Below are 25,181 nucleotides of genomic sequence, written 5' to 3' on the forward strand. Positions count from 1 at the left end.
TGTAAAGTTTGGAAAGATGTGACTTACATCAGCTTTTCTTTTAAGAAGATAAACCCAAGTCATTCGGGTACAATCATCAATAAATGTTACAAATCCCTTTGCTCCTGAAATATTAGGAACATTATATGGACCCCATATGTCAGAATGAATTATATGGAATGGAGACATAGATCTTGAATCACTTATAGGAAAAGACACTCTATGATGCTTTGCAAACTCACAAATTTCACAATGAAATTGTCCCACATTAAGATTTTTAAATAAGGATGGAAACATGTGACTAAGAGTCTTAAATGAAAGGTGTCCTAAACGACGATGATGGTTCCAAATATCATCTTTATTAGAATTGACTGAAATAAATGATAGAGGGTGAGAGTTACTACTGCTGCCTTGCATTCCAAGCATGTACAGCCCATCCTTGACTCTAGCCTGCCCAATCATCTTCCCCGTAGCTAGGTCCTGAAATATGCAGTGATCAAGGAAGAAAGTTACACTACAATGTATGTCTTTGATTAGTTTTCGAATGGATAACAGATTTGCAGTAAGGTTAGGGACATGTAGCACTTGTTTAAGGTTCAGTGAATGATTAAGAGGGATTTTTCCCTGTCCTGCTACTGTGATTAGAGATCCATCAGCAACTGTGATTTTCTTATTGCTAGGACAAGGCTGATATGATTTGAATGAACCTGCAGAATGAGTCATATGGTATGTTGCACCTGAGTCTATGACCCAGATGCTGGAATGGTCCTTGTTTGAGGCACTAAATGCATGAGAAATTAGAATTTTACCATTTTTAGCAAGAGAGCATGACCCAGATGGTTTCTCCATGGTGTTGAGTAGGGTCTTTAGGCGCTCAATCTCTTCTTTGTTGAATCCCCCCACTTCTAGGATGCTGGACTCATGGACTGTCTCTTCTGAATTTGTTAAATGTGCATGTCCTCTTGACTGATTCCATTTGTATCCTCCATTACGCCCCATCCTTGGTGGTTTTCCATGGAGTTTCCAGCAAGTCTCCTTTGTATGACCTGTCTTCTTGCAATAGTTACAAAACAAATCATCTTTAGGGATTTTTTTCCTTCAATCTTCCCAACTTCTGCACCATTCATGGCATCACCCATGTTTCTGCTATTAGTTATCAACATAGCAGATCCTTCAGTATTTGGTGCATCCAGCATCACAGTTCTCCTTCCTTCTTCAGCCCTTATTACTGAGAATACCTCATTGAGTGAGGGTAGAGATTCCTTTCCAAGTATTTGGACTCGCATTTGATCAAATTCTATGTTGAGTCCTGCAAGAAATTCAAAGATCCTTTCTCTTTCTACATAGTTCTTTAAAATCACAGCATCATCATTACACTGCATCTTAAAATCTTGATAATAGTCCAACTCCAACCAAAAACTTTTCATAGTATTGTAATATTCAATAACCATCATATTATCTTGTTTGGTCATTGAAAGCTTCGTTTTAATCTCATAGATTAACGCAGCATCCTTCACTTTAGAGTAGGTCTGTCTCACTACATCTCATATGTCTTTTGCTGTAACTAGAAACATATAAGGCCCACAGACTTCTGGCATAATAGAGTTCCATAGCCATGACATAATCATGGAGTCTTCTTCATCCCAAAGTGTAAACTTTGGGTCTTCTGGACTAGGAGGATTGTCCATCAAATGATTAATCTTTCCCTTTCCTTTGAGAAAGGTTTTTACTATCTGTGACCACTTCATATAGTTTCTTCCATTCAGTCGGTAGGATGACTGTAAATTCTGGAATTCACCCGATATTTGGGTTTCTTTTGTAGTGTTTTCAGACATGTTTTTTTCAGATCTGGACAGGTCTGCTAATAGGATTGTCAGGACAGAATGGAAGATAAGAGAAGAAATTCCAGATCTAGAGAGAGATAGGTTCAGGAAAGAAAAAAAGAATAGGCTCGGTTTAGTGCTCTGATACCATGTGGAGAATTCTTGAATTCTTACTTCTCTGTCTTATTTCAGAATATATTCCTGATTATATACAACATCTACAAATCTATATTAGGAAGGCTATTGACTACACATAAATAGGTGTTATTATTTGGACCTGATTTATGGAAAAGGAAATTTGTGCAATTGACAAAATTTACAGCACATGGGTAAAATTGAACAGAATCGACGAGCATTAATGAATAAATTTAAAATATAAAGATAAAGTTATGTAATAGTGTTGAAGATTATGAAGAAATCAAGGCAGATTTGAATCTGATCTGAACCTGATTTATGGGAAAGGAAATTTGGCTTTCTATATTCATTTCCCATAAATCAGGTTAAGATCAGATTCAAATCTGCCTTGATTTCTTCATAATCTTCAATACTATTACATAGCTTTATCTTTATATTTTAAATTTATTCATTAATTCTCGTCGATTCTGTTCAATTTTACCCATGTGCTGTAAATTTTGTCAATTGCACCATGTGATCTTCAATTTTGTACAATTTGTTCCCATGATTGCATTTTTTATGTAATTAATAAAAAATGAAAGTATAATTGAAATTATTTCTACATCTCATTTCTATACCGTTAAAGATCAAAATGCTGTCATAATTTTTAGACACATAACTCTACTTTTCAAATTTCTCACAAAAGATTTCTCAAACAAAAACCTTTCCAAAAAAGCTCATGTTTGATTGTACTTTCCAAATTATTTAAAAAAACAATTCGTTCAAATGGCTCTTTTGTTCTCTATTTTTTATCGTTCTCAAGAAAAATCCTTTATGAAAACTTGTTTAATTTCTAATTTTCTCCTTTATATAAATACCTTTTAATTATAATATATATTTTCTTATATTATACCTTTACTATATATCTTGAGTAAATTTAATAGAGCTGTGATTACAAAAGTAAAAGTATTATATAGCATTGGGATAATTATCAATACCCCTTGTATAAAAGCCTCTAATCCAGGAAAAGGAAAAAAAAAAACTATCAATATGTTTTTATATAAATTTGTTTTTTCAAATCTCAACAATTACTTCACCACTCCATTGATGAAACTCATCAAGGCCACCATAACATATAAATTATAAAAGATAAGCAGCTCAAATAAATAATTAAAGATGGAGTACTTCAATAGAAATTTAATAAAAGAATAGGTATTTTATAGGCAGAGGTTGGACAAAAATAAGGATGTCCAACACACCAAACTATTTCTTGCCATGTTCTATGCATGCACCAAACAATTGAAGTTATCTCCTCAAATCTTCTACAAGTACCCTATTAATCACTCCAACATTTTTCTGTTTACAGACTTAGATTAGACTTCTTGACAAAATCTATCTACTGTTAAGCTCCTACCTGAAATTAAATACTGTCTTAATCGCATGCCCACATATTACCATGGTTTAAGGAGGTTTTGGTAATGGTAGTGTTTACCACACTCATGAATATCCATGTTATCTCTTTTAACTGCTGACCGAGCAGTCAGGGGGTTAATTAACTAGTCCTTGGGCTATCTAGAATTCATTGCAACAAGAAGGCAACTACAAGTCAACAAGTCCATTTGTTGTAACGACACTGATTTTCACCAGCAAGGAAAACACAGCCTAAATTATAACAAATTGATGCCAATCTCAGAGGAATGGAACTAAATAGATCTCCACCCCTAAGGCAACTAGGATTCTGAAAAACAGAAAATAAAAGTTCACGCATCTAGATATAGAGCACATACATCTCAGAATCCTTTCCTATCCCATCACAGCAGATATCAGGTAGAAAGACTCCTCTAATGGACCCTGACTGTACACCAAAGAGAAGCCAAACCAAAGATTATATATTGTCCCAGCAGAAGTTGCCTGGGCGTGATAGTGATGCAAATATTCTGAAGTTTCACTCCATCCATATTGCACCAAATAATCGTGAACAATACATCTCTACTAATGATTATAGGTACAGAATGATATGATAGTAAAATCAGCAAACTGACCAGAACGCCCAGAAAGTAAGTACAGAATACAGATGGACCCTTCACTGCATTCAAGTGCTCAAGGATTGCATCACCTGGGAAATGCATTTGCAAAGCCTTACAATCCTTGAAAAGCCGATTCTAAGATTATCAACAGCAGCTTTTACTTGAGCTGAGAGTGACTCGGGCAACAACTTGTGTGTTCCATTAGTAGAAGCTTGTAACTCATATGGAACGGCTGCTAATGGATAAACTCCACTGTTTCAAAAACCAAGTTATCAGACAACACAATCATTAAACATACAGTAAATGCCTGTGTAAAGAGTAGCAATATTGTTAAAAATGAAGACAGCATATGAAAGTAGTGATCTCAGGCCACAGGTTACAGGTCCAAGCTCCTCAAAGTGGTATATGATTTAGATTCATTTATTTTCCCAATACTACAATTGCTGAAGTTAATGCATAATTTGTTATGAAACTTTCTTTGTAGTAAAAAATAAATCCAATACAAGAAATGACAGATGCCCTTACCCTTTCACAACAAAACATTTTCATGGAAATGCCTAAAACAGGTTGGACTAAAATTTACACAACAATCAACTCAAATGATCTGCTTTTTTTTTTGGTAAATAATCTGATTTGCATTCTCAATCATGATGCGTACTGTAAAACAAAGCTCAGCTCCTGGTTGGGATGTGAACTCTCATTTTGTTTCACTTCACTTAGTTGTCAATTCATTATCATTTTTATAGTTGATTGTGACTTCACAAATTAAGCATGGACATCAACAACAACACTCTCACAAAGATAACGGTTGCAATTATTAGAAGGTTGATAAAATGATTAATTTTCTAAAAGCTAACATTCCTGTTACATGGAGGATTGACACATCCAAACGAGTGTATTCAGCAGATTAGCCAATAAGTCCTATGATGTCCCTATTGATGATAAGTAGTATCACATAAGAATCACATTACAAAACTACAATGATCAAACCAACCAAAATCGTGTCAAATTATTGGGCTCACATAACATGCAGGTTTACTAGTAAATTATTTCTAGGAATAATACACACACATGATTAAAGTAAACAAGTGCATGCTAAAATTATAGCATCTTTATTTGATCTGGTATGATGGTAAAGCTTTCAAGCTGGGACTTCTTTTGAGTTTTGGGAGTAGGCAATTGATACAAAAATCAGAAGGGTAAGCCTCTATACAGACTAACCCCCTTAGGACCTAATTAAGATTGTATGCTAGACCAACACTGCGTAAATAGACCAACAAGGAGATGGGACATGCAGAAAGTAAACAGCTGAAAGTATGCTCCACTAAACATGTAGGAATGCAAAACTAGATAAAAAAAAATGTTGTTTATTTTTACATACAGAATATTCTATATCTATTATCAATTATAATAATTTAATTAAGCAAGTGCATTGAAGTTTGCAAGACCTTTTCCACATATGAAAAAGGAATGAACAAGTAGGTTTACCGATTCAAACACGTCATGTCAAGAGTCACTACCACCTTCCAACCAGTGTTAAAATCAACGAAACAAAGCAGCAAATCAAGCTTTTCAACTGCAAAAAAAAAAAATTAATAATAATATGTAATATGTAATATACCATACCCAAGCAAAGCAGACTAAATGCACATGCTTCTATGGCATGTTCAAATGGCATAAACAATCAAGAAATCACACAGATGCAGGAGGTTCGATGAATCAACTGCATCAATTATTAAATAAATTTTACACAAATAAGATAATAGGAAACCAGGATGCATGTGTTGAATACGTAAACATTTCTATGATCACCTAGTCACCTTGTAAGCAGCAGGATTAACAGAAAACAAAGAGTGCATCACTATGTAATGCATATTGATTTGCATGTTTCCATCCCAAGTATGGTGGCATTGATTACTGCACAAGCACAACTCTATTGTCTTGTACCAATCATCAAGATTCAAAAGGCTTTACCCAGGTTCAAAATTGATCTTGTTCACACCAAACTGTAGTGACTGAAAGTCATTCGACACTCAGATTCAATATTGGTCCTATGAATGTAAACCATAACAACTCAATATTTGATTTTAGTGCTGCAATATGTAATGCAGACAACCTTCTTCTTAAGAATATAATTCATTTGGCCAGGTTATAGATCCCAAACCCACAAGTAAATGAAGACATAGGAGAGGGATTGGAGATGACCGGGGGGGTTGGGGGGGGGTGTTATACCAGATGGAGAAGAAAAGCTTGTCTTAACCAGATTTCTGATTTCTATTTGTGCCTGCTGTACTTCCTCAGTCACATCTAGTAGATTACGCAATAGTGAACTGGTAACCTGCATCACAACAATAATAGTTAAGGATTTAAAACATCAATTACTTGTAAGAATAACCCAGATGGGAAGCAAAGAAAATTAAACACAGAAAGTGCACATGGCATACATTTCAGCTGTAATTAGATTGGAAGTTTCTGTGTAAGCTAAAAGACATAATAGCATCCAAAGAGTCTCAATGCAGGATATAAAAGAATTGAATGCAAAATAATACCGTGACGTACTTGTGTTTCTTGTGCCAGAATTTTGGAGCCCGCATACTTCTTAGTAGTCTCAGAATTTAGAGCATATGAAAATGCTACACAAGCATCCATATTAGGGAAGATCTAATGAACAAGAAACATATAGAGTTTTAGGAATAAGTACTGAAAATTAATTGAACATATAGAATACAATTTGACTTGATTACCTTCATGATGGTTGTGTGATTCAATTGGTTTGCAATAGATATACTACGGGTGGGAACAGCATTTATTGTGAACCTGTTTTTCATAAAACAAAAGAACACACTCAAGTATATAAGCAGTTTATATCTCAACCACAGATTTTCAACCAGGAGAAAAGTTCCAGCAAAGAAGGAACCTTTGGCTGATGAAGCCATGGTAGTTGAGGACAAAATTTAGTTGACCGTTCCTGCTCCTCAGATCCTCAACTTCCCACAACTGAGGAAATAGATGACAGGATTTGTCTCTCAATGAAATAAGATATTTAAATTCAAGCAGTAACAAAGGTCATTACAATAGTTGAAAGACCTGCAAATCCTTGCATATGAACCTGCAAGAGGTTCTCCTCTTCAGATGATCATTAACTAGTGCAATAGTCTCGTCACAGCTTTGCTCGCCTTTCATTTTGCAGTAACTATGGAAAGATTTAGTTAAACTCTTTATATTCCTATCTAAAGCTTCAGCTTCGTGCCTCATTGTGATTACTTTCTCATTAGAATCCTGCCAGACAATAACAGGAGCATCTCCTTCAGAAACTTGAAGTGAAGTTGATATGCAATCAGAATGGGTACAAATCAAGTCTATTGGGCAAGTTCAATTTGGATTTTTGGCCAATCACAATTTTTTATAATTTTTCCTCATGCACTTAACTAAAACATTAATTATAAGTCATTTCAGCCATGGATTTAAAAATTATGGAATATTCAAATAATTTTTCAATGTTAGCACTGCACTTCCATAATTCTGTCAATCCACTTTGTAATAAAATGAGTTTATAAAATTCTATTACTCTGCTAAGACTTACTGTTTTCTTTTTAATCAAATTGGACTATTTTCATGGGACAGAGGGAGTACGAGCATCGATCCTATAAAATGGTATGCACTAACCATATAGCCTCAGAAGGGGACAAACCACTATGATGCGGTACAAGAAGAATAACTTTCAAGATATTTTTAATTTTATTAATCCTGAGGTATTTCTATTATTTAGGAAGTATTCTTATAGTAATATTTGCAGTAATAGGGTTTTATTATTGTTATGACTTTATTATTATTAAGATTCTATTCCCTATTTAGTCAGTACTCTTCTAGGGCTTTTTTGTGTGCATATTAAGCATCATGCACTGTATCTGAAGGTGGTTCATGAATGATAATAAGATATCATCATCAGTTAAATGAAGACTTTGTGTGGTCACTTTGAGAGGTGGATCTTCCTCTTTGTTTATCTGCTCTTGTGGATTCAACAGCCGTAATTCCTTCATGGATTTGAGGTTATATATCTTCTTTTCTAACTTATCCTATCCTGCATCAATTTTGGCAGCAGAGCCATATTCGATCCCAACCCTGAAAGAACCATTGAGCAAAAAAGGAAAAAACCATTGCTGCAGTCCAAGCACAAAAAACAAACACCTTCTGCTGCTGCAATTTCAAAATTTTAATGACCTTTGTTTGAAGGACATGATGCCACTGTTCAATGTATCTAATTCTATAGTGCTCTTGTTGTCCTTTTTTTCCAATTAAGGCATTATAATTGAAGTTCTGGAAAACAAATGTTAGATAATAAAACAGAATAAGAAAAGGGCCGGGGGTGGGGTGGGGTGGGGGTGGGGGAAAGATCATGGGTGACAGAAATTTGGAAGAGAGAACGCAAATCTTGAAAGTGGACTGTATCACCTTAGGGTTGAGATAAGAATGACATTTGAGAGGCTTATGTGACTCAACATAATCAAAACAGTATGATTGGAAAGTTTTTGGCTCAATAACAAAATCAAAACTATGATATCATGGTGAATGGTATTGACAAAGAACAAGTTTGTCACGAGGAGCATCAAGAAGAAACATCAATCAAGTTGAAGAACAGGTATATTATGCTGGAGAATGTAGGTTCCACCATTAAAGATGTATGTTGAAGAAGAGAAAGTTGTTTGATCAAATTGACTGCATTATTCCATGCAAGTTTAATGGTGCAGTGGTTGAAAAAAAAAATGCCACTGCCATCATTGTTTACAAACATGTCCAAGGACTGTTAATCTCAAGTTCAAGGGTGTGTGCAACTTCAAGCTTTGGATAAAAGAATCAAACTTGTGGTACTTCTCAAACATTTTAAATTGGAGGATTGAGTTTTCTCCATCCAGATGAGAATGGTGCAGTACAACAAGAACAATTTTCAAAATATTTGCAATTTTATTAGTTGTGATATTTTTGTTATTTTGGAAGTTCTATTTTTGTAATACTTGCTATAATTAGGATCTTGTTATTATTCTTATGAACAATTTTCACCATCTGGTGACAACTGACAAGGAAAGTATTCAATGTTTGCTATCTAAGTTCTTAAAAGATCCAAAAACTGACTTTTAGGTCTCCAGAAAGCAGGTTGTTCCCATTAATTCCTCAGAAAGCTCTTCGTTCGTGTTATAAGATATCATGAGAAATTTCCATAACATTATTTGAGCACCAAGTTTGAATCATTCTCATTTTCTTTTCTTCTTTTGGGTAATAACAGGTGCATACAGAAATGAAATAACAAAACAAAAGTGATAAATAGTGCACTTCATGGGCTGAAGGGCATATAGTGCACATAAATCAATGCATATCTTAAAATTGATTTTATACCTCTATTTTTCTGCCATTTTTATCCACGCATGAATTTTGAAGATTATCATCAACTTCACCAGGCACAGAAGGATGCCAGATACTGTTGGACTTCAAAATCTTGGATTCCTGAATTGCAGAGCTCAGTTGCTGTGCTCTTTTCTGCATGGAAGATACTAGGCAGGGGATTAAGGATATGGATACCCTAAGAATGGAAAACACAAAAGAGGAAACATACCAGCAGTTTCTCACGCTTGGCAGACATTAATTGTAGTCTTGCCCTTTCAAACACTAACTTGGAAAGCACCGATCTTGTTTCATCTATTCTGCAACAACATCCACTCAACACTGTAAGCAGTTATGCTAAAACATGCCATCCAGTAATATAAGAACCAATGACCATCCGCATCCATGACATATTAACAACATGATGAGTAGCCACCTGTTACTCTTAACTTCACTGGATGTTTTCTGTAGAACCAATGGAAAAACAGTGTTAGCAGGCAAATGGTTAGCTTGATTTGTTATCATTTTCATAAGAAGAAATGATGGGGCTAGATTTTTTTACCATCCCAAGAACCAATTAGAACCATAAAATGTCAGAGTCAATTTAATAAGCATACCTGAGGCTGAGGCTGAATTTGGGAACAAAGCATCTCAAACTTCTTAACCTTCTGCAGGTGAACCAAAATATCTTGCAACACACCAATCTACATAATGGAACAGAAAAGAAAAGAAACATAATCACATAGGTATATGCAGAAAGGAAAAAAATGTGGGGATCACCAATGCCTATCACGTTTTAAATTCTACATTACCACTTTAATATTTAGCTTATCAATTGATGGAGAGAGCAACTGTTTTGTGTCCCCCGAGAATTTTAGTGAAATCTGCAAGGTGTTAACAAAGTTAGAGAGAATCCAAAAGATACAGGGTGAGATTATACCAAACTACTTTGTGGTATTGTAGACACTAAAATTGGAACAAGCTAGAAAGAAAGGGCCCCGGTGCCATTGCCTTGTTTGTGTTGTGCCACCCTGTGTCTTCTGAATAACATAACACTCCTCAAGGGTTTGTTCCGTTATCTATTTGCTATCAAGGAATGATTTTCTTAAAAAATCTCCTAGTTTTTCTGATTAAAGTCATGCATGTCTATCATTCATTTATACTCCTATGGCAGTAAAATTTACTGTTTCTCCTATGGTCAATCTACAAAAAAAAATATACCGCCTTTAATGTTAAAGAGTACAAATTAACTTTTGTGGACAAAGTAATGGAACAAACCACTGGGAAGAAAACACCACAGCATAAACCACAACATAAAGGTGAAATTGGGCCTAACCACAAGGTGCAAGACCGAATTCACACCTATGATAAATGGTACCTCAACTATTGACAAATTGACCATAAGCAGGTACAATAATATAAGGGAATAGTAACATCTATACATACATCAGTCCAATGTTTCACTGTCGAGTCATCTATAACCATCTCCCTATCATTGATGCTTTCAAAAGACTCCATATCAGAATGCGGATTCCTATTTTCTGGGCTCCTTTTTATCCTCCCAATTTCTTCTGCATGTTCTGCATCGTCAAGAACTGATTCTCTAATTCTTCTTTTTCGACCAGAAGAACTCTGAATATCCTGTGCAGGAAACTGGGTCCGTAAATTATGGAGTCCCACGTGAGCGTGTTTGTGTCTCAGTGTGTGTGTGTGTGTGTGTGTGAGAGAGAGAGAGAGAGAGCTCTATGACCTTAAGTGACGGGCCATTTACATTCTTAGGACTGTAGACGGAAGCTGAAGTGTACAGAGAAGATTTATTTCTTTCCCCGGGAAGTTCCTCTTCAGAATGTCTCAGGTCAGGAGCAACAATTATGATATTCCTGTCTGGCCTTACTGGATGAATATTTGAGGCATCCCTCTCCCTCAAAGGAGTTTGGAAGTTCATTGGAGATTTAGATGCACCATGCTTATTCTGAAGATAACTCTGCCTGTCATCCACCCATTTCACTTGAGAACTGTCTTCCGAATAATTAATATCAAGAAGTGAACCAGATTGTGGTTTCCTTTCAGCAAACCATGATAACAATTTGTCAGTTACTGCAGTGGCATGGGCACTGATGGAAACATTACCTACTGAATTCTTGTCTTGATTGGAGCCAACGCTAACAAGTTCATCAAATGTCAGTTGCTGCTTCATGTCGCCAGAGAGATGTTGTATTGGTGATGATAACCCCTGATCCAAAACCTTCAATGGAGGAGAAACAAAATTATCAGATGCATTGGTTGTTTTCAGAAGATTTGCGAAATCCACTTTGATCTCCACTGATGAGGAGGCGGATTCAGGGATAACTGATGTCCTGTCCACGGATTTCTTGGCCAAAATATGTGGTCGGACTTCCCTCTCCTTGGAAAGAATACATGCAGACATGTGCATAAGAGATTCCCCATCTTCTGAAAGGCTTACAGTTCCTCCACTGTTAGTCAAATTATCAAAATCACTTGGAGCCACAGTACCATAGCCAACTATGTTCCTTAACCTTAACCTCTCATGATCTCTGTCCTTCGGGTCAATGCTAGAGAAACGTTTTTCTAAGTTCATAACTGGGGAATCCACCTGTTTGCTAGTTTTATCTGCTTTGTTGTTTTCTTCCACCACTGAATTGAAAGAAGTTGCAGAAGAAATGAACTTTGATAATCTGAGTTTTGATATTTCAATTCTATCTTTCAAACTAGACACAAGGGGAGAAGGCTGAATCCCACTGCTTTTTAAGTTTGCCTTGCTTAAAAAGGAATCTGGTTGTTTCGGTGAAGGAGTCGCGTATGATAATTGTCTACAGGAATTAGAAGCATCCAAAAATATCTCCTGCCTTCTTTTAGCAGACAAAGAAGATATGGAACTGTGTTGTTGATCAGAATTATGATCAGTGTTGTATTGATTTCTTCTATCCTCAAAATATTGATCTTTAAGAATGTCAGCTGAATGTTGTCCAGATTCATGTTTTTTTAATGAATCGAGCTTCAGAACTTGAGTATCCATATTAGATGTGATGCCGATACTAGCAGCAGGCAACTCCACATCCATTGCAATTGCATCTTTACTGTGGTCCTTATTCACCTACAATAGGGAAAACAAAAACTGTGCATAAACAACCATCTTCATTTTGTAAAAGACAAGAATGCATATCAGTAAATGTTAAGCAAAATTGTGAATCTTCATGATCACTTAGAGAAAATGCAATAGGAAAACCACCTCAACACAATCTGTGAAACACCAACTAAACACCTAGAAATGGTTAGCCAAGAGTTGTCCAGAACAAAACCATGCCCACATAATCATATCTCAACCCTTAAAGACAAAATGAAAAGATCATGCAGAGAATTTACAGAACAAATCCAGGCCACTAATTGTAAAAGACCACCTATGCAGATTAACTTATTGAATTCATACAAATGAAGGAACCCGCGAGATGGAGGATCCAACCCACAAGAGAAAAATCTTACAGGCATCATCTGATTAGGAGTTTGTAATTTGCTCATCTGATTAGGAGTTTGTAATTTGCTCATCTGATTGGGAGTTTGTATTTTGCTCAGTTGATTAGGCATTTGCACTCCACCCAGCTGATCAGCAGTTTGCACTTTGCTCAGCTGAATAGGGCTTTGTACTTGGTGATGAGTGAATGCATCCACTGCCACACCTTGAGTTCTATCAGGTGTGCTGCACTGGCCAGCATTGGTGCTCACAGAAATGACATTTGCCTCATCCAATTCCATGCTGGCCACAGATACTCCCTTGGTAGATATGTCAAGCATGTCAAACTTGCCAACTTCTTTATCTTCGCAATCCTTTCTATCCATGCGACTGCTCTCATTCTCATCAAACATTGAAACCTCACTCCTCTCCAACAATTTCACATTACTAGAATCAGAAAGGAAACCAGATGCCGCTTGCGGCTCCTTCATAGCTTCTGATAAAAGTGCTTCCAAACCAGGAGAAAGTTTCCCATAGTCATAACTCTTCAAGTTTTCTCCCACAAGACTCATATCATTTGAATCTCTACCCCCACTACCTTGCACAAAACCAGAAACATTCTGCGAAGTTACCTTCTTATCTTTTGTCAGTACCATGGAACTCCCTGGATCAGAAGGGGTGGTAATATTCGAAGGTGTTTTCTCTTCCGCAGCGACACGAACCTCAGTGGGAGTCTTAAACTCTTCTCCCGACACTGACCTCACAAGACTTCGGTAATGCATTGAAAATGCAGTCGAGTCCATGGTAACATCAAGATTACAGTCCGATGCACCAGAATCAGATAATCTTCCAGCTCTAATAAAACTCGCTGACACAGGCCCAAAAAAGTTGTCCTCTACAAAATGTAACGGCAACAAAAATTCTTCAACATTTTCCCCAAAAACATTTGCTATTCACTATTCAAACAACAATGACCTAAAAAAAAAGCAAGTAAAATTGAAACCAAATAATAATAAAAGTAGAACAAACCATCGTTACAAGAAGCAGAGCCAACGATACTGCTGCCCCCCGGAGACGGCGACTCGACTGGCCGAAAAAACGACTTCCTGGAATTGATCGAATAATCGTTATCGTCATCATCGGCACCAGTGGGAGATGATATTTCTTTAGAATCATCGCTATCGGCGAGGTCACCGAAAAAAGCACGAACTTCATCGTCTGTGTCGGATATGGGGGATTTCGTGGAAGGGGGGTCAGGAGGGGTCTCGTATTCATCGTCGCGGTTGAAGATATGGACGGAAGTGATCTCGCGGTCAGCGAAGCTCACGCGCCGCGACCGTTTCTTCCTGAGAGCGATAGTTTCCTCGTCGGTGTTGGAGTTTTGACTGGGATCTTCTATAGTTGCCGGATTTGATGCCATTTGGGGGGATTAGGTTTTTTGCAGAGTGGAGATGAAATGCCAGAGAGAGAGAGAGAGAGCGAGTGGAGTTTGATTTTTTGTGTGCAATTGTGCGCGGGAGAGTTGGTGTTTTGTTACAGTAGCTTTTAAGTTTACGAATAAATTTTACGAAGTAATAAGTAAACTACTTACCAGTTTGCAATCGTTTACTTCCCAGTTCGTAACAGTTATTGTACGTTGTAATTTTAAATGAGAGAAAATAAGTAAATAACTCCATCCATTTTATTTTATTTTTGGTTGGCCTTTTATGATTTTTTATTTATTTTCAAATTTCTAGTAATTTATTTCATGGGACATGCTTGAATTATATAAATCTTTTTTTTGCTATTAATCGATTTTTCAATTAATTATTTATTAGTTGAAATAAATTTTAAAAAAAAACAAATCATTATAATAAAAAAAAATACATATAATATATTATATTTTTGTATGCATCTTCAATTTAAATCACTCATTCTTGTTGATTTTAGAGGGTATTTGTTTATGTGACAGCTTTAATTTTTAAAGCAAACCGCACAAACAACATATTTTGTAATATTAAAACTTAATTTATTATTTGTGTGGGACCCATATAATTTATATTGAAACCACAAGTTTGCCGAAAGCAGCTAGGAGCTGCTTCTCCCCTTCACCTACGTCTTGACAGTGGAGAGTTCACTCTCCATTGTTCACGTGAACAGTGGAGACGTTCTCCACTGTTCAAGGCCGGACGAGTCCAGCTCAAACCTAAATGTATTGGACCAGGTCTGACCAGATAAAAAAAATTCAATTTTTTTTAATTGTGTTTTATTTGAAAAACTAGTGTTTAACATTATTTAATAACACTATATAAATTACAAGGAGATCGCATGATAACGTAACATTGCAATCCCAATTTTATGATATTTTACATGATGTTGTTGCATGCTCAGGAAACCATGAAAACTGCAGTCCTTGTCGGATGGATTTCGTACGTGATGAAATTGTATATAGTTTAATGGAACAATAAAAAATATTTTATATAAAGTATTATTTATTTCATGATGTAATAGTGGTAGTTAAATATATAATATTTAAATTAAAAACCATCAATATTAATATATATCTTTTTAGTTATTTTATAACCTCAATTTGAAAAGTATTCTTAACCAAATACATTAAACTACTTTTTGTTCAACCTCAATTTCAACCACAGTTTTAACCAAACATGTATAAATACCAAACCAACCTCAACCAAAAATGTTTTTTATAAAATAATTTTTTTTAAATCACAACCATAAAAGTTACCACAATACTAAACGCATTCTTAAATATATTACAAATTAAGTGCTAGTTTGGACATGCTTCCTTTTGGCTCCAGGCATCATTTCAATGCTTTTACTTTTAGGATTTGTTTGTTTGGTGAAAAGAGATTTTTTAAAAATTATTTTTCAAACTCTTTTATATTTGTTTGTTAATAGAAAAATTGATCAATGAAAAATATTTTTTAGTCAAAAAAAACTGACTTGGTTTCTAAAAAAGTGTTTTTTTTTTTTGGCGGAAAACACTTTTCAGAAGTTATGAAAAATTTAGAAATATCATATTATTTGTTGATTATAATAAATTTAGTCCTCAAACTTTTGATTGCTATATATTTTGTTTTGAATCTTTTTTTTTAATTTCACCCCTTAGAATTTGATTTAATTTGATTTTTATTTTAACTTTGGTCCTCATTTTATGATTGTCATATTTGATTATTTTTAATTGAAATTTTTTATCTATCAAATTTGGTCCTCATTCTTTTGATTGTTACTTATTTTATTTGAAATAATTTATGAAATTATTATTATTATTATTTTAATTTCATCATCTTTCAATTTTTTTATCTGTTAGATTTAATCTCTATTATTTTGATTGTTATTTATTTTATTTGAGATAATTTATGAAATTAGATTTTTTTTTCATTTCATTCTCATTCAACTTTTTAATTTGTAAGATTTGTTCCTCATTATTTTAATAAACTTAAAAATATATTAATAAGTTATTTTCCAGCTCATTTTCCATTACATGACCAAATATTAGAAAGTGTTTTCCAACTTATTTTTCATGAAACTACCAAACATCGAAAAATAATTCACTTTCTAGGAATCCACTTTCTAAAAAAATCATTTTCTAAAAAGAAACTATTTTACAGCAAACAAACCGGGCATTAATGTTTTTTACATGTGCCCTGCCAAATAAATATAGTTATTAGACTTGACCTAACATGAGAGGATAAATTGGGATTTGGGCAACCTAGTGTCCTGGCCAGGTTGGAAAAAAGCCAAACTTGGGTAAGCAATTGAATCGGAAAGACTCGAGGGACCTGCTAAGTAAACCAACAACTCGAGGGACCCGGTGTAACCCGCAATAGACTTTTTTTTAAAAAAAAACCAAAAATTAATCTACAAATAAACCAAAATAAATTATTCTATAATGCGCTGATTTTTTAATTGATTTTTTTTTTTAATTTCATCTTTCAATATTGGTTTGATTGAGAATTAAGTTTCATAATTTGTTTTGATTTATTTTATATGAGGTTATCAGGATCTCATGACCAAGGTTGTGTATTCGAATAGTTAAATCTGAATCGATCCAATATATTATCGTTTTAATATTAAAAAAATATATCATTTTAAATTTTTTTATTCAAACTAGTTTTTTATTTATCATTCAAATTGTCTTGGCACAATGTGGAGAAACAGAAAACTTTTTTCATCTAATATTCCAAATTCTAGATATAAATAATACAAGGGTGGCTGATGAATGTATAATTTTTTTATTTAAAATTATAATGCCTTCTACCGATTGGAAAAAAATTAACCATTAAAAAAAAGGAAAATAAAAAAAATGATCTAAACTAGGAGAAAGACATTACAAGAGTAAATTCCACATTTTCTACGTTTTGTTATTTTCATCCCCACAACCAAACAAGTCATGAACAAAACATTTTGTCATGTTTATAAGACATAAAATCAATCAAGTTTTTAATAAAAGCGTTTTTATTGACATGAAATCAATCAAGGGAGGACTAAAAAAAACAATTCAATCCATCAGTTGGCACCTTTTGGTGCATTATTGTCTAGCCCAGAAAAAGAAATTGCTTGATGTTCATGATGCTGGCTGGAATAGAGGTGTCCGACCGCATTTTTCTTGTCTCTTGCTTTCTATTTCCTTACAACTTCTTGTGAAATTTTGAATGTTATGAAGAGATATTCTACCCTTTTGGGGGACAAACTGATGAGCATTAGATTCTTGTGGCAAATTTATTTCTGAAAGATTACAGACAAGGAAAGCATTGACACCAGAATAAGAAGTGGTACTAAGCAAAGTTCATAGCAGAATGTCATGGGTATAATTCTTCACAGTCAGATTTCTGAAAATCATTCTTTTTCCAGGCTTTAAAACCTGCAGAACAGATTCGGGTGCTATCAAACTTCGATTCGAAGTCGATCATTCGGGTGCTATCAAAATCATGGGTATATTGCCTGCCCAAACGATCCCAAGTCGATCATTAAGGTGGATGATGACCTTAGAAAGCTCTTTCGAGGAATTGAACTTCCTCGTGATATGCTTGACATTGAGAAGTATCTCCAAATGAATGGGATGATGCCAGCTTCCAACACTGCAAAGAGGAGGGAAGCAGCCCAGGTGAAGGGCATTTTCTCAGAGAAAAAGATCAAGAACAAGAAGCGTGGGATCAGAAAGATCCATAACCTGGCCAATCCACATATTCCAGAACTTTATGAAAATCTCGGTTCTTGATACTTCAGAAGTAGATTGCTCCAATATTGTTGAGCTGAGGTTTATTCGCAGAGATGCACTCCTTCCACAGGGAGAGTTGCTGCATGAGTCCTCTAACGAAGTTGAGTGTAGACGACAGGCTCTAGAGTTTGCACTGAGTGTAGTCTTTCATCTCTAGTTACTTTAGCAACCTACACTGTACAATTCCTCATGAACAATGAAAATGTAAATGCTTATTTTAGATTGGGATCAACAGATATTTCATTAAAAAAAAAAACTGTGATAATTCAGCTTTATTATATTAAATAATTGAGTATGGATTCCATTCCAAAGACTTGAGCCTTGTGACGAGTGAACTATTCTCAATCTTTTATATTGTTTTATACTTTTGTAATTATTTAACAAGTCTTGAGGAAGGCACTAAACCTGGCTAGGAAGTGGATCTCTTTCCTCAACACTTGTCGATTCTGACTAAATTAGCTTACACATATTTAATACAAGGGTTTCTGGGAAACCATTTTTGTCATCTCCATTCCTAACAGTATACCCCAGTTCTCACCATGGTTACACCAGCATGAGCAGCCCTTGGAATCACCAAATCATGTTGAACTCGCTTCAACATCTTGTTTAGTGATTGAAAATGATTTTTTTTTTTTTTTTGCTGGAAAATATTTTTTTTCTTAAATGAATTCTAAAAAAATAAATTATTTTTCAATATTTGATAACGTAACAATTTTCAGTGTTTGATTATGTCATGAAAAATGAGTTGGAAAATAACTTATTAATGTTTTATTTTTTCAAGTTTATTAAAATAATTAGGAACAAATCTTACAAATTAAAAAGTTGAATGAGAATGAAATTGAAAAACAATATAATTTCATAAATTATCTCAAATAAAATAAATAATAATCAAAATAATAGAGATCAAATCTAACAAATAAAAAAATTGAAAAACAAAGAAATTAAAATAATAATAATTATCATTTCATAAATTATTTCAAATCAAATAGGTAATAATCAAAAGAATGAGGATCAAATTTGATAGATAAAAAATTTTAATTAAAAAATAATAAAGGAAAAGCAAATAACAATTATAAAAATGAGGTCCAAAGTTAATATAAAAATTAAATTATAAGGGATGAAATTGAAAAAAAAATATTCAAAAAAAAAAAAAAAAAAATATATATATATATATATATATATATATATATATATATAACAATCAAAAGTTTGAGGACTAAATTTGATATAATCAACAAATAAAATGATATTTCTAAATTTTTCACAACTTCCAGAAAGTGTTTTCCATCCAAAATTAAAAGAAATCATTTTCCTGAAAATCAAGCCAAATTTTTCTTTAACTGAAAAGTGTTTTCCGTTAACCAACTTTTCTAATAATAAACAAATATAAAAAAAAATTTTAAAAAAATTCTCTTCAAACCATTTTCCATCAAACAAACACCGCATCTGTATCTAGATCTTTCTCTTGAGCTTTTGCTCCTATTGCACACAGCACAGTAGGACAACGCAGATCAGCTGTGAAATGGATTTTTTTCCCTGGAACTCTTCCGCAGGAAACTCCATAATGGTATTCAATCTCATCATCGCCAGATCCATGTGAAGCCTTGCAGTAAATGCAGGAAACTCTTCTTGAGCTGTTTGCTTGGTTTCTCCACACATATCTCTAATTTTATAGGAGTTGCAGCCACTTGTAATCTGCCCAACAGCAAGTATGGTCATCAAGACAAGCAATAGGAGATAGATTTGCAATTCAACAGGAGAGGTGATAGCAACAAAAAGAGGAGGAAATGAAGAAAAAGCACCAGCTAGTTGACTTGGAATTTATGTAAAAAATAGAGGCAAGTGTGATGAAGCCTTTGATAATTGGATCAAGCAACCTGCGATGAAGATAGAGCAAAACCTCTCAATCAATACCGTGAAAAATGATTGAAATGCAATGCTAAGAAATTTTAGTGTCCCAGCAGCTGCAAGTGGATGGTTAGTTGCTTATCAAATTTCTCTGCCACTCGGTGTTGATATCATCAATAATGAGATTGCCTATGCTGCTCTGGCTGAGCCAATTTCTAGTCTCTACTGCCCGATTTAATGATGCTGACACGGAGAGCTCAATGACTATCAAGTGCAAGCAGAGGCAGGCTTAAACTATTAAATAGAAGTGGAGACGCAGTGCATATTAGGCAGTTTTTGAGGATATATTTGTCTGCATAGAGATTGAAAAATCGGAAGTGATTTTCTACCTAGTTTCCAGGTGGCGCATACTTTCTACAGTATGAAGATAAGGTGAAAATTTATAAGAAATCCAGCAACAAAAATACCACCCCCCTAACCTGGAGAGTTGAGAAACAAAACTATTTACAATAATTTTTTGTTGAACTATCATGGCTACCTAATGATTTATACTAATTTCTAGCATATACATTGCGCCAATTCTCTCGAAGTTCATCATGATAATCTTTCAGCTCCTTCAGTTTTTGCTCCAAACGAACTTTTAGAACAGGCAGTGTACGTTGAGGATCTTCATTGAATTTGTGGAGCAAATCAAGACCCTGATCATCATATAAACGCTCGAGACATCTTAAAAAGATATTCCGATTCCCTTTTTTGAATTTGTCATGAGGGATGCCTTTTTCCAATTCATCTGCGTATTCAACAGCTGAACTAAACCAACCAATTAGCATGTCCATCTCATGTCTATTATCTTCGCATTGAAACAAGATTTCCTCGTTCTCGTCGATGTTCCTGGAGAAGAAGTCCTCAGTTCCTGGAGGCACCAACAATAATTGATCATTCAACTCCTGCAATTCGGGCTGCATTCTGTTGTGTTTAGGAGGATCACGATAGTCTTTTGGAAGATACAGATAACTAGGGGTACACCTTTTGCACTGAGAGAGATCAAGTTCTCGATTTGACTTGTAGAGATACTTCCCATTCTTTTTGTCCCTTTGTGTGCATCCCCTTGTTTCAATCTTCTGCCCTTCATCCTCTTCCTCATCTTTTTTCCTGGATACATGAACATTCTCAGAGTCTGTAACATAACGCTGGAACTCATCCATGAGATCAGGATGCTTTCCAATCACAGTAGCTATCCTTTCTTTCCATTCATCCTTTTGAATCATTCGATTGGTATAATAGAAAATCGACTTTAAGAATTTATAATAGCTGTTCTCACATGATAGCCTCTTCCGAACCTTCTCGAACAAGCAGAGTCCATCCTGCCGGAGCTTTTTTATGACCACCCTGTCATATGCTTTCTCTGCGTATCTTCCTGCCTTCTTGACAATATTTCTTTCCTCATCTTTCTCTACGCCCACCTGATCAATCTTTTCAGGCTGCTCCTGCTGCTGCTCGCCAGTCTGAAGTGTAACTTCTCTGCCGTTGTTCACATCTTTAACTTGAGAGTTTGGATCACGAGATGCTCCTGAAGTTGTTTCAGAAGCTCGCACGAATCTATAAAAACCCTCTAGTAAATCAGTATCGTCTCCGCACAGCGGGACAATAACTTTATAGAGATCCCTCCTGTCCTTTAACTGTCTTAAAACCTCCACATCATCATCCCAGACCTTTCCGCCACGCATCCTCTGCTTGTCTATAAAATTCTGTAACAGCATTGTTTTCTCTGCTGAAACAGCCGCAGCTTCCTCCTTATCCTTATCCTCTACCTCTACTGTCTCATCTTCATCGTCATCAAGGTTAAATCGACGCGAGGGCGGCAAAAATAAGTTGAACCCATGTATCAGGTCACAATGACCTTCAAGAATCTCCTTCACTCTTGCTAAGACATCATCAGATACGTTTTCTATTCTCCCTGAGAGCTCATCTGTTAGAGCCATGACATCTTTCATGACCCTGTAAAAGCTACTTAATTTTTCAGGCTGATCTTGGAACCTGGCTCTTAGTTCCTTGATATAGGTTTTGGATTCGCCATAATAATCCCTCTGTGTCTCCATCTCTTTCACCTTCTCAACGATTTAACCAAGTGAAAAACGGAAGAAACAGAATCCGCTTGTCGTTTTAATCTCAATAAGAATGTGTGTGTGTGTTTATATATATAAGCAAACCATAGGGGTCCTGGAATTCTGAGCTTCTTGCAACTCTACGAGCATCAGGACACTGGCAACTTATGTCTAGAACGGTTCTTTCTAGGGTCGTTTCAGTTTCTTGTTGGGATGTGTTTTTGGGTTGGGTCTCGGGTTGGTGACGAGGCCTTTCTAAAAGGGTTGGGTCTAACCATCCACTATTTTTTTATATATATTATTCATTAGTATTACAATTAATATATATTATATAGATGATAATAAAAGTAAAATTGTTTTTTTAGCCCTGTAATTAATCAATTTTAAAACAAATGATTTTAGCTTCTTATGTTTATTTGCTGCTGTTCATGAGAAAAAAGAAAGAAAGAAATAAGTCTAGTTTTTTTTTATTGTAAATCTAGAAATTACTTTATTTCACTCATATTACTATCAAATTTAATTCATCAATTCAAATAAAAAATAAAAAATGAAAATATATATTCAATTAATTCCATCATCTTCTAGAATAAAGGGAACCGTAAAAATTTATGTTTCCCACCACTAAATTTTTACATGAAGATCTATATTAAATATAATTATAAATTAGTTAATTAACTGTCCTTTATACTATTTTTAGATAATGTATTATATTGTAAAAAAAATATTAAAAAAATATTTATTTTATTTTTATAAATTATTTTTAATATTAGTAAATTAAAACATCAAAAATTATTTTAAAAAAATAATTTAAAAAAAATGGGACAAAAACAAACACTTTCTTAATTAAAGATTTATGTCTTTGATTTTCGTGCTTCTAGACAACTTGGATTGTGCCTTCGCTGACCGCTGCCTTTTCTATTCTATGTCTCTGTTTGTGCTCCAGCTGAGCAAAGGTTAATTTCAAAGTTTTGACTTCTACTTTCGTGCAGTGTTTCTAGCACGGCCGCCGTGACAGCAACGGGTTCTCTGTGGAATCATAGAAGTTTTGAGGATTGCTTCCACGAGGAAAGAAAATAATCAATTGAAACGTTCCATAGCTAGAGAGAGAGAGAGAGAGAGAAGAACATGTCTAAGACATACGGGAGAAAAACCAATAAATTGTAATTTCTCAAATCAATGTTAAGAATAATTAATCCTTGACCTCATCTTTTACCATCTAATATAGGCCATCAAATTACAAAGGAACATACAAATCTTTGAGGATGAACAATTAATTAATATTCATAGGAATCTGGGAATTTGGAGCATAAGATGCCAGCGGAGTTGGTTCATAAACAGGCATGAATTGTCGAAACCTCTCTAGCAAATCAGGATCGTCAATGAACAGCTCAACAACATCACTGCAGACATCATCGAAGCTTCTCTTCTGGCTTGTCGACAGCAGAGTCTCCTTGAAAGCTTCATAGACCTTCTCGCCTCGCATCTTCGCTTCCTTTATTAAATCCTTAGCATCTTCAAGTCCAGATAATACTGCTCCCTCCGCCGTGACCGGCTCAATCTCCATCCCATCATCAAGGCTGACTCGGTGAGAAGGAGGCAAGAAAAAGTTGAGCCCATAAATGAGGTCGTTGTGACCTTCAAGAATTGCCTTCAGTCTTGCTGGGGCGTCGTCAGGTATGCCTCCGGGGCCGTCAGGCTGGACTCTTTGAGTCATGATGTCAATCATGACCTTGTAAAAGCTATGGAATTTCTCAGGCTGATCATGAAACCTAGCTTTTAGTGCTCTGATGTAGGTTTTGGATGGGTCAGAACAATCACCAGGACTCAAATCTCCGTTTTGCTTCATCTTTCTCGAAAAACAAAGAAGGGAATGATTTACAGAGGATGTTTGCAATAGTCTTAGAATCTTATGTAAATAGTCTTAGAATCTCCTGGTCCTGTATGGATAAGGACTCTTATCTTATGCTTGCAATGTTTACCTTTTCAACAAAGGAGACAGAAACTTCTTTGAAATCTACCTTTTTCAAAGCAGACTCGGCTGCTGTTTGACCTCCACTTTTAGCCAAACACGGCATGCTTGCTTTATATTTTAAAAATATTTTTTAAAAAAATTAAATTTTATTTTATTTTTTTAATTTTAAATCAATATATTTTTTAAATATTTTTAGATTATTTTGTCAAAAATAATTTTTTAAAAATAAAAATATATTATTTTAATGTATTTTTAATTAAAAAAACACTTTAAAAATAATTATTATCACACTCTTAAATATTGTTTTTCTTTTTTTTTCTTTACAAGAGTAATCATTGTAATTATATCAAATAAAAATTCAAAAATATATATTTTTACATGAGTGTATTTGCAAACTAATAATTAAATGCTTACAATTATAATCTATATAGTATTTCATTTACAATTTATTTGGGTCATACAAATTCTTACTTTATGAATTACAGTGAGTTCTTTTAATATAATTTATTTAGTTGATTGTTTTTTTACAGAGACTTGAGAGGATGAAGCAATTGCTTTTGTCACGTTTTTTTTTTAAATAATTAAAATCACAAATAAATATACCTTTTTAAAAATTATTTTATTTTTAAAAATAAGTTTTTAAATATGATATTTTCTCTGAACAAAATTTACTGTGCTGCTTTGAAAAAAAAAAATAAGCAAACAATATTTTAACCATAATATCATAGAAACACTTGCACTGATGAAACAATGTGAGCTGGATGGATAGATGATACTGGGCCTCGGTAAGAGTACTTGATGTTATATATTATCACCAGATTTTACATGGTCAGGCTTTCAGCTTTGCAGTGAGTAGACGTACGAAAGCTAAATGGCATTGGGATTTCATTATAGTTTTAGATATAGATTATTATAAATTGTAACAGTGAAATTATACCGGTATGTTGTATAATTAAAAGAATTATGAAGGATGTTTTAGTATTTTTACGTTATATTTTTTATTTTTTTATTGAAAAGCTACCAGCGTTTGTTTCATACACCCTAACAAATGGGCGGTGCTCGTGCCATTAAAAAGACGTGTTTCCCTATGGCCAAATATGATCATCGGCTATCTAAATAAATGTGTAGTTGTGCCCTCTTGCATATGATATGGCGTGTGTAGACATATCATGGATAGATTGCCACCGGCAATCGATTATTTGCATTTTTTTTCTTTCTTTTCTCTCCTAACAACTAAAGTACACAAT

The 25,181-nt window shown here is 34.5% G+C and overlaps 3 protein-coding genes across 5 annotated transcripts; all 3 read right to left on the reverse strand.

Annotated features, from left to right (window-relative positions):
- Positions 1-3,785: 3,785 nt before the first annotated feature.
- On the reverse strand, positions 3,786-14,315 carry LOC7492005 (uncharacterized). 3 transcript variants are annotated; one of them, XM_024593608.2, is made up of 16 exons: positions 13,818-14,314; positions 12,821-13,683; positions 11,070-12,434; positions 10,766-10,960; positions 10,132-10,203; positions 9,937-10,023; positions 9,756-9,784; positions 9,552-9,639; positions 9,335-9,475; positions 7,031-7,222; positions 6,861-6,940; positions 6,688-6,760; positions 6,503-6,604; positions 6,176-6,281; positions 5,432-5,519; positions 3,786-4,195 (listed from the first exon to the last, which is right to left on the reverse strand). In XM_024593608.2, the coding sequence occupies exons 1-16, from the start codon at positions 14,206-14,208 to the stop codon at positions 4,009-4,011; spliced, it is 4,059 nt and encodes a 1,352-aa protein (XP_024449376.2). In that variant the 5' UTR covers positions 14,209-14,314; the 3' UTR covers positions 3,786-4,008. The 3 variants fall into 3 exon arrangements, 2 of the variants coding, with proteins under 2 accessions (XP_024449376.2, XP_052302658.1); XM_052446698.1 differs by having other exon boundaries at positions 10,766-10,972; XR_008057170.1 differs by lacking the exon at positions 3,786-4,195 and having other exon boundaries at positions 6,493-6,604; positions 10,766-10,972; positions 13,818-14,315.
- Positions 14,316-19,756: 5,441 nt separating this feature from the next.
- Positions 19,757-22,003, reverse strand: LOC7492004 (paired amphipathic helix protein Sin3-like 2). Its single transcript, XM_052446699.1, has 2 exons — positions 20,396-22,003; positions 19,757-19,886 (listed from the first exon to the last, which is right to left on the reverse strand). The coding sequence occupies exon 1, from the start codon at positions 21,954-21,956 to the stop codon at positions 20,409-20,411; it is 1,548 nt and encodes a 515-aa protein (XP_052302659.1). The 5' UTR covers positions 21,957-22,003; the 3' UTR covers positions 19,757-19,886; positions 20,396-20,408.
- A 1,096-nt stretch (positions 22,004-23,099) lies between these two features.
- Positions 23,100-23,939, reverse strand: LOC7461660 (paired amphipathic helix protein Sin3-like 1). Its single transcript, XM_002298653.4, has one exon. It carries the CDS (start codon positions 23,806-23,808, stop codon positions 23,233-23,235), a length of 576 nt encoding a protein of 191 aa, XP_002298689.2. The 5' UTR covers positions 23,809-23,939; the 3' UTR covers positions 23,100-23,232.
- Positions 23,940-25,181: the final 1,242 nt, after the last annotated feature.

The sequence above is a fragment of the Populus trichocarpa genome, chromosome 1, assembly GCF_000002775.5.
Source record: "Populus trichocarpa isolate Nisqually-1 chromosome 1, P.trichocarpa_v4.1, whole genome shotgun sequence".
Classification (NCBI taxonomy): domain Eukaryota; kingdom Viridiplantae; phylum Streptophyta; class Magnoliopsida; order Malpighiales; family Salicaceae; genus Populus; species Populus trichocarpa.

What these genes read in the sequence shown, in the direction of transcription:
- LOC7492005 (XM_052446698.1), bottom strand. Translation starts at nt 14,208, where the DNA reads ATGGCATCAAATCCGGCAACTATAGAAGATCCCAGTCAAAACTCCAAC. An exon ending in AAAATGGCAGAAAAATAGAG is followed by an intron (nt 7,223 to 9,334) that starts GTATAAAATCAA and finishes ATTGTCTGGCAG; the next exon opens with GATTCTAATGAGAAAGTAAT. An exon ending in TCATATGCAAGGATTTGCAG is followed by an intron (nt 6,941 to 7,030) that starts GTCTTTCAACTA and finishes CTATTTCCTCAG; the next exon opens with TTGTGGGAAGTTGAGGATCT.
- LOC7492004 (XM_052446699.1), bottom strand. Translation starts at nt 21,956, where the DNA reads ATGGAGACACAGAGGGATTATTATGGCGAATCCAAAACCTATATCAAG.
- LOC7461660 (XM_002298653.4), bottom strand. Translation starts at nt 23,808, where the DNA reads ATGAAGCAAAACGGAGATTTGAGTCCTGGTGATTGTTCTGACCCATCC.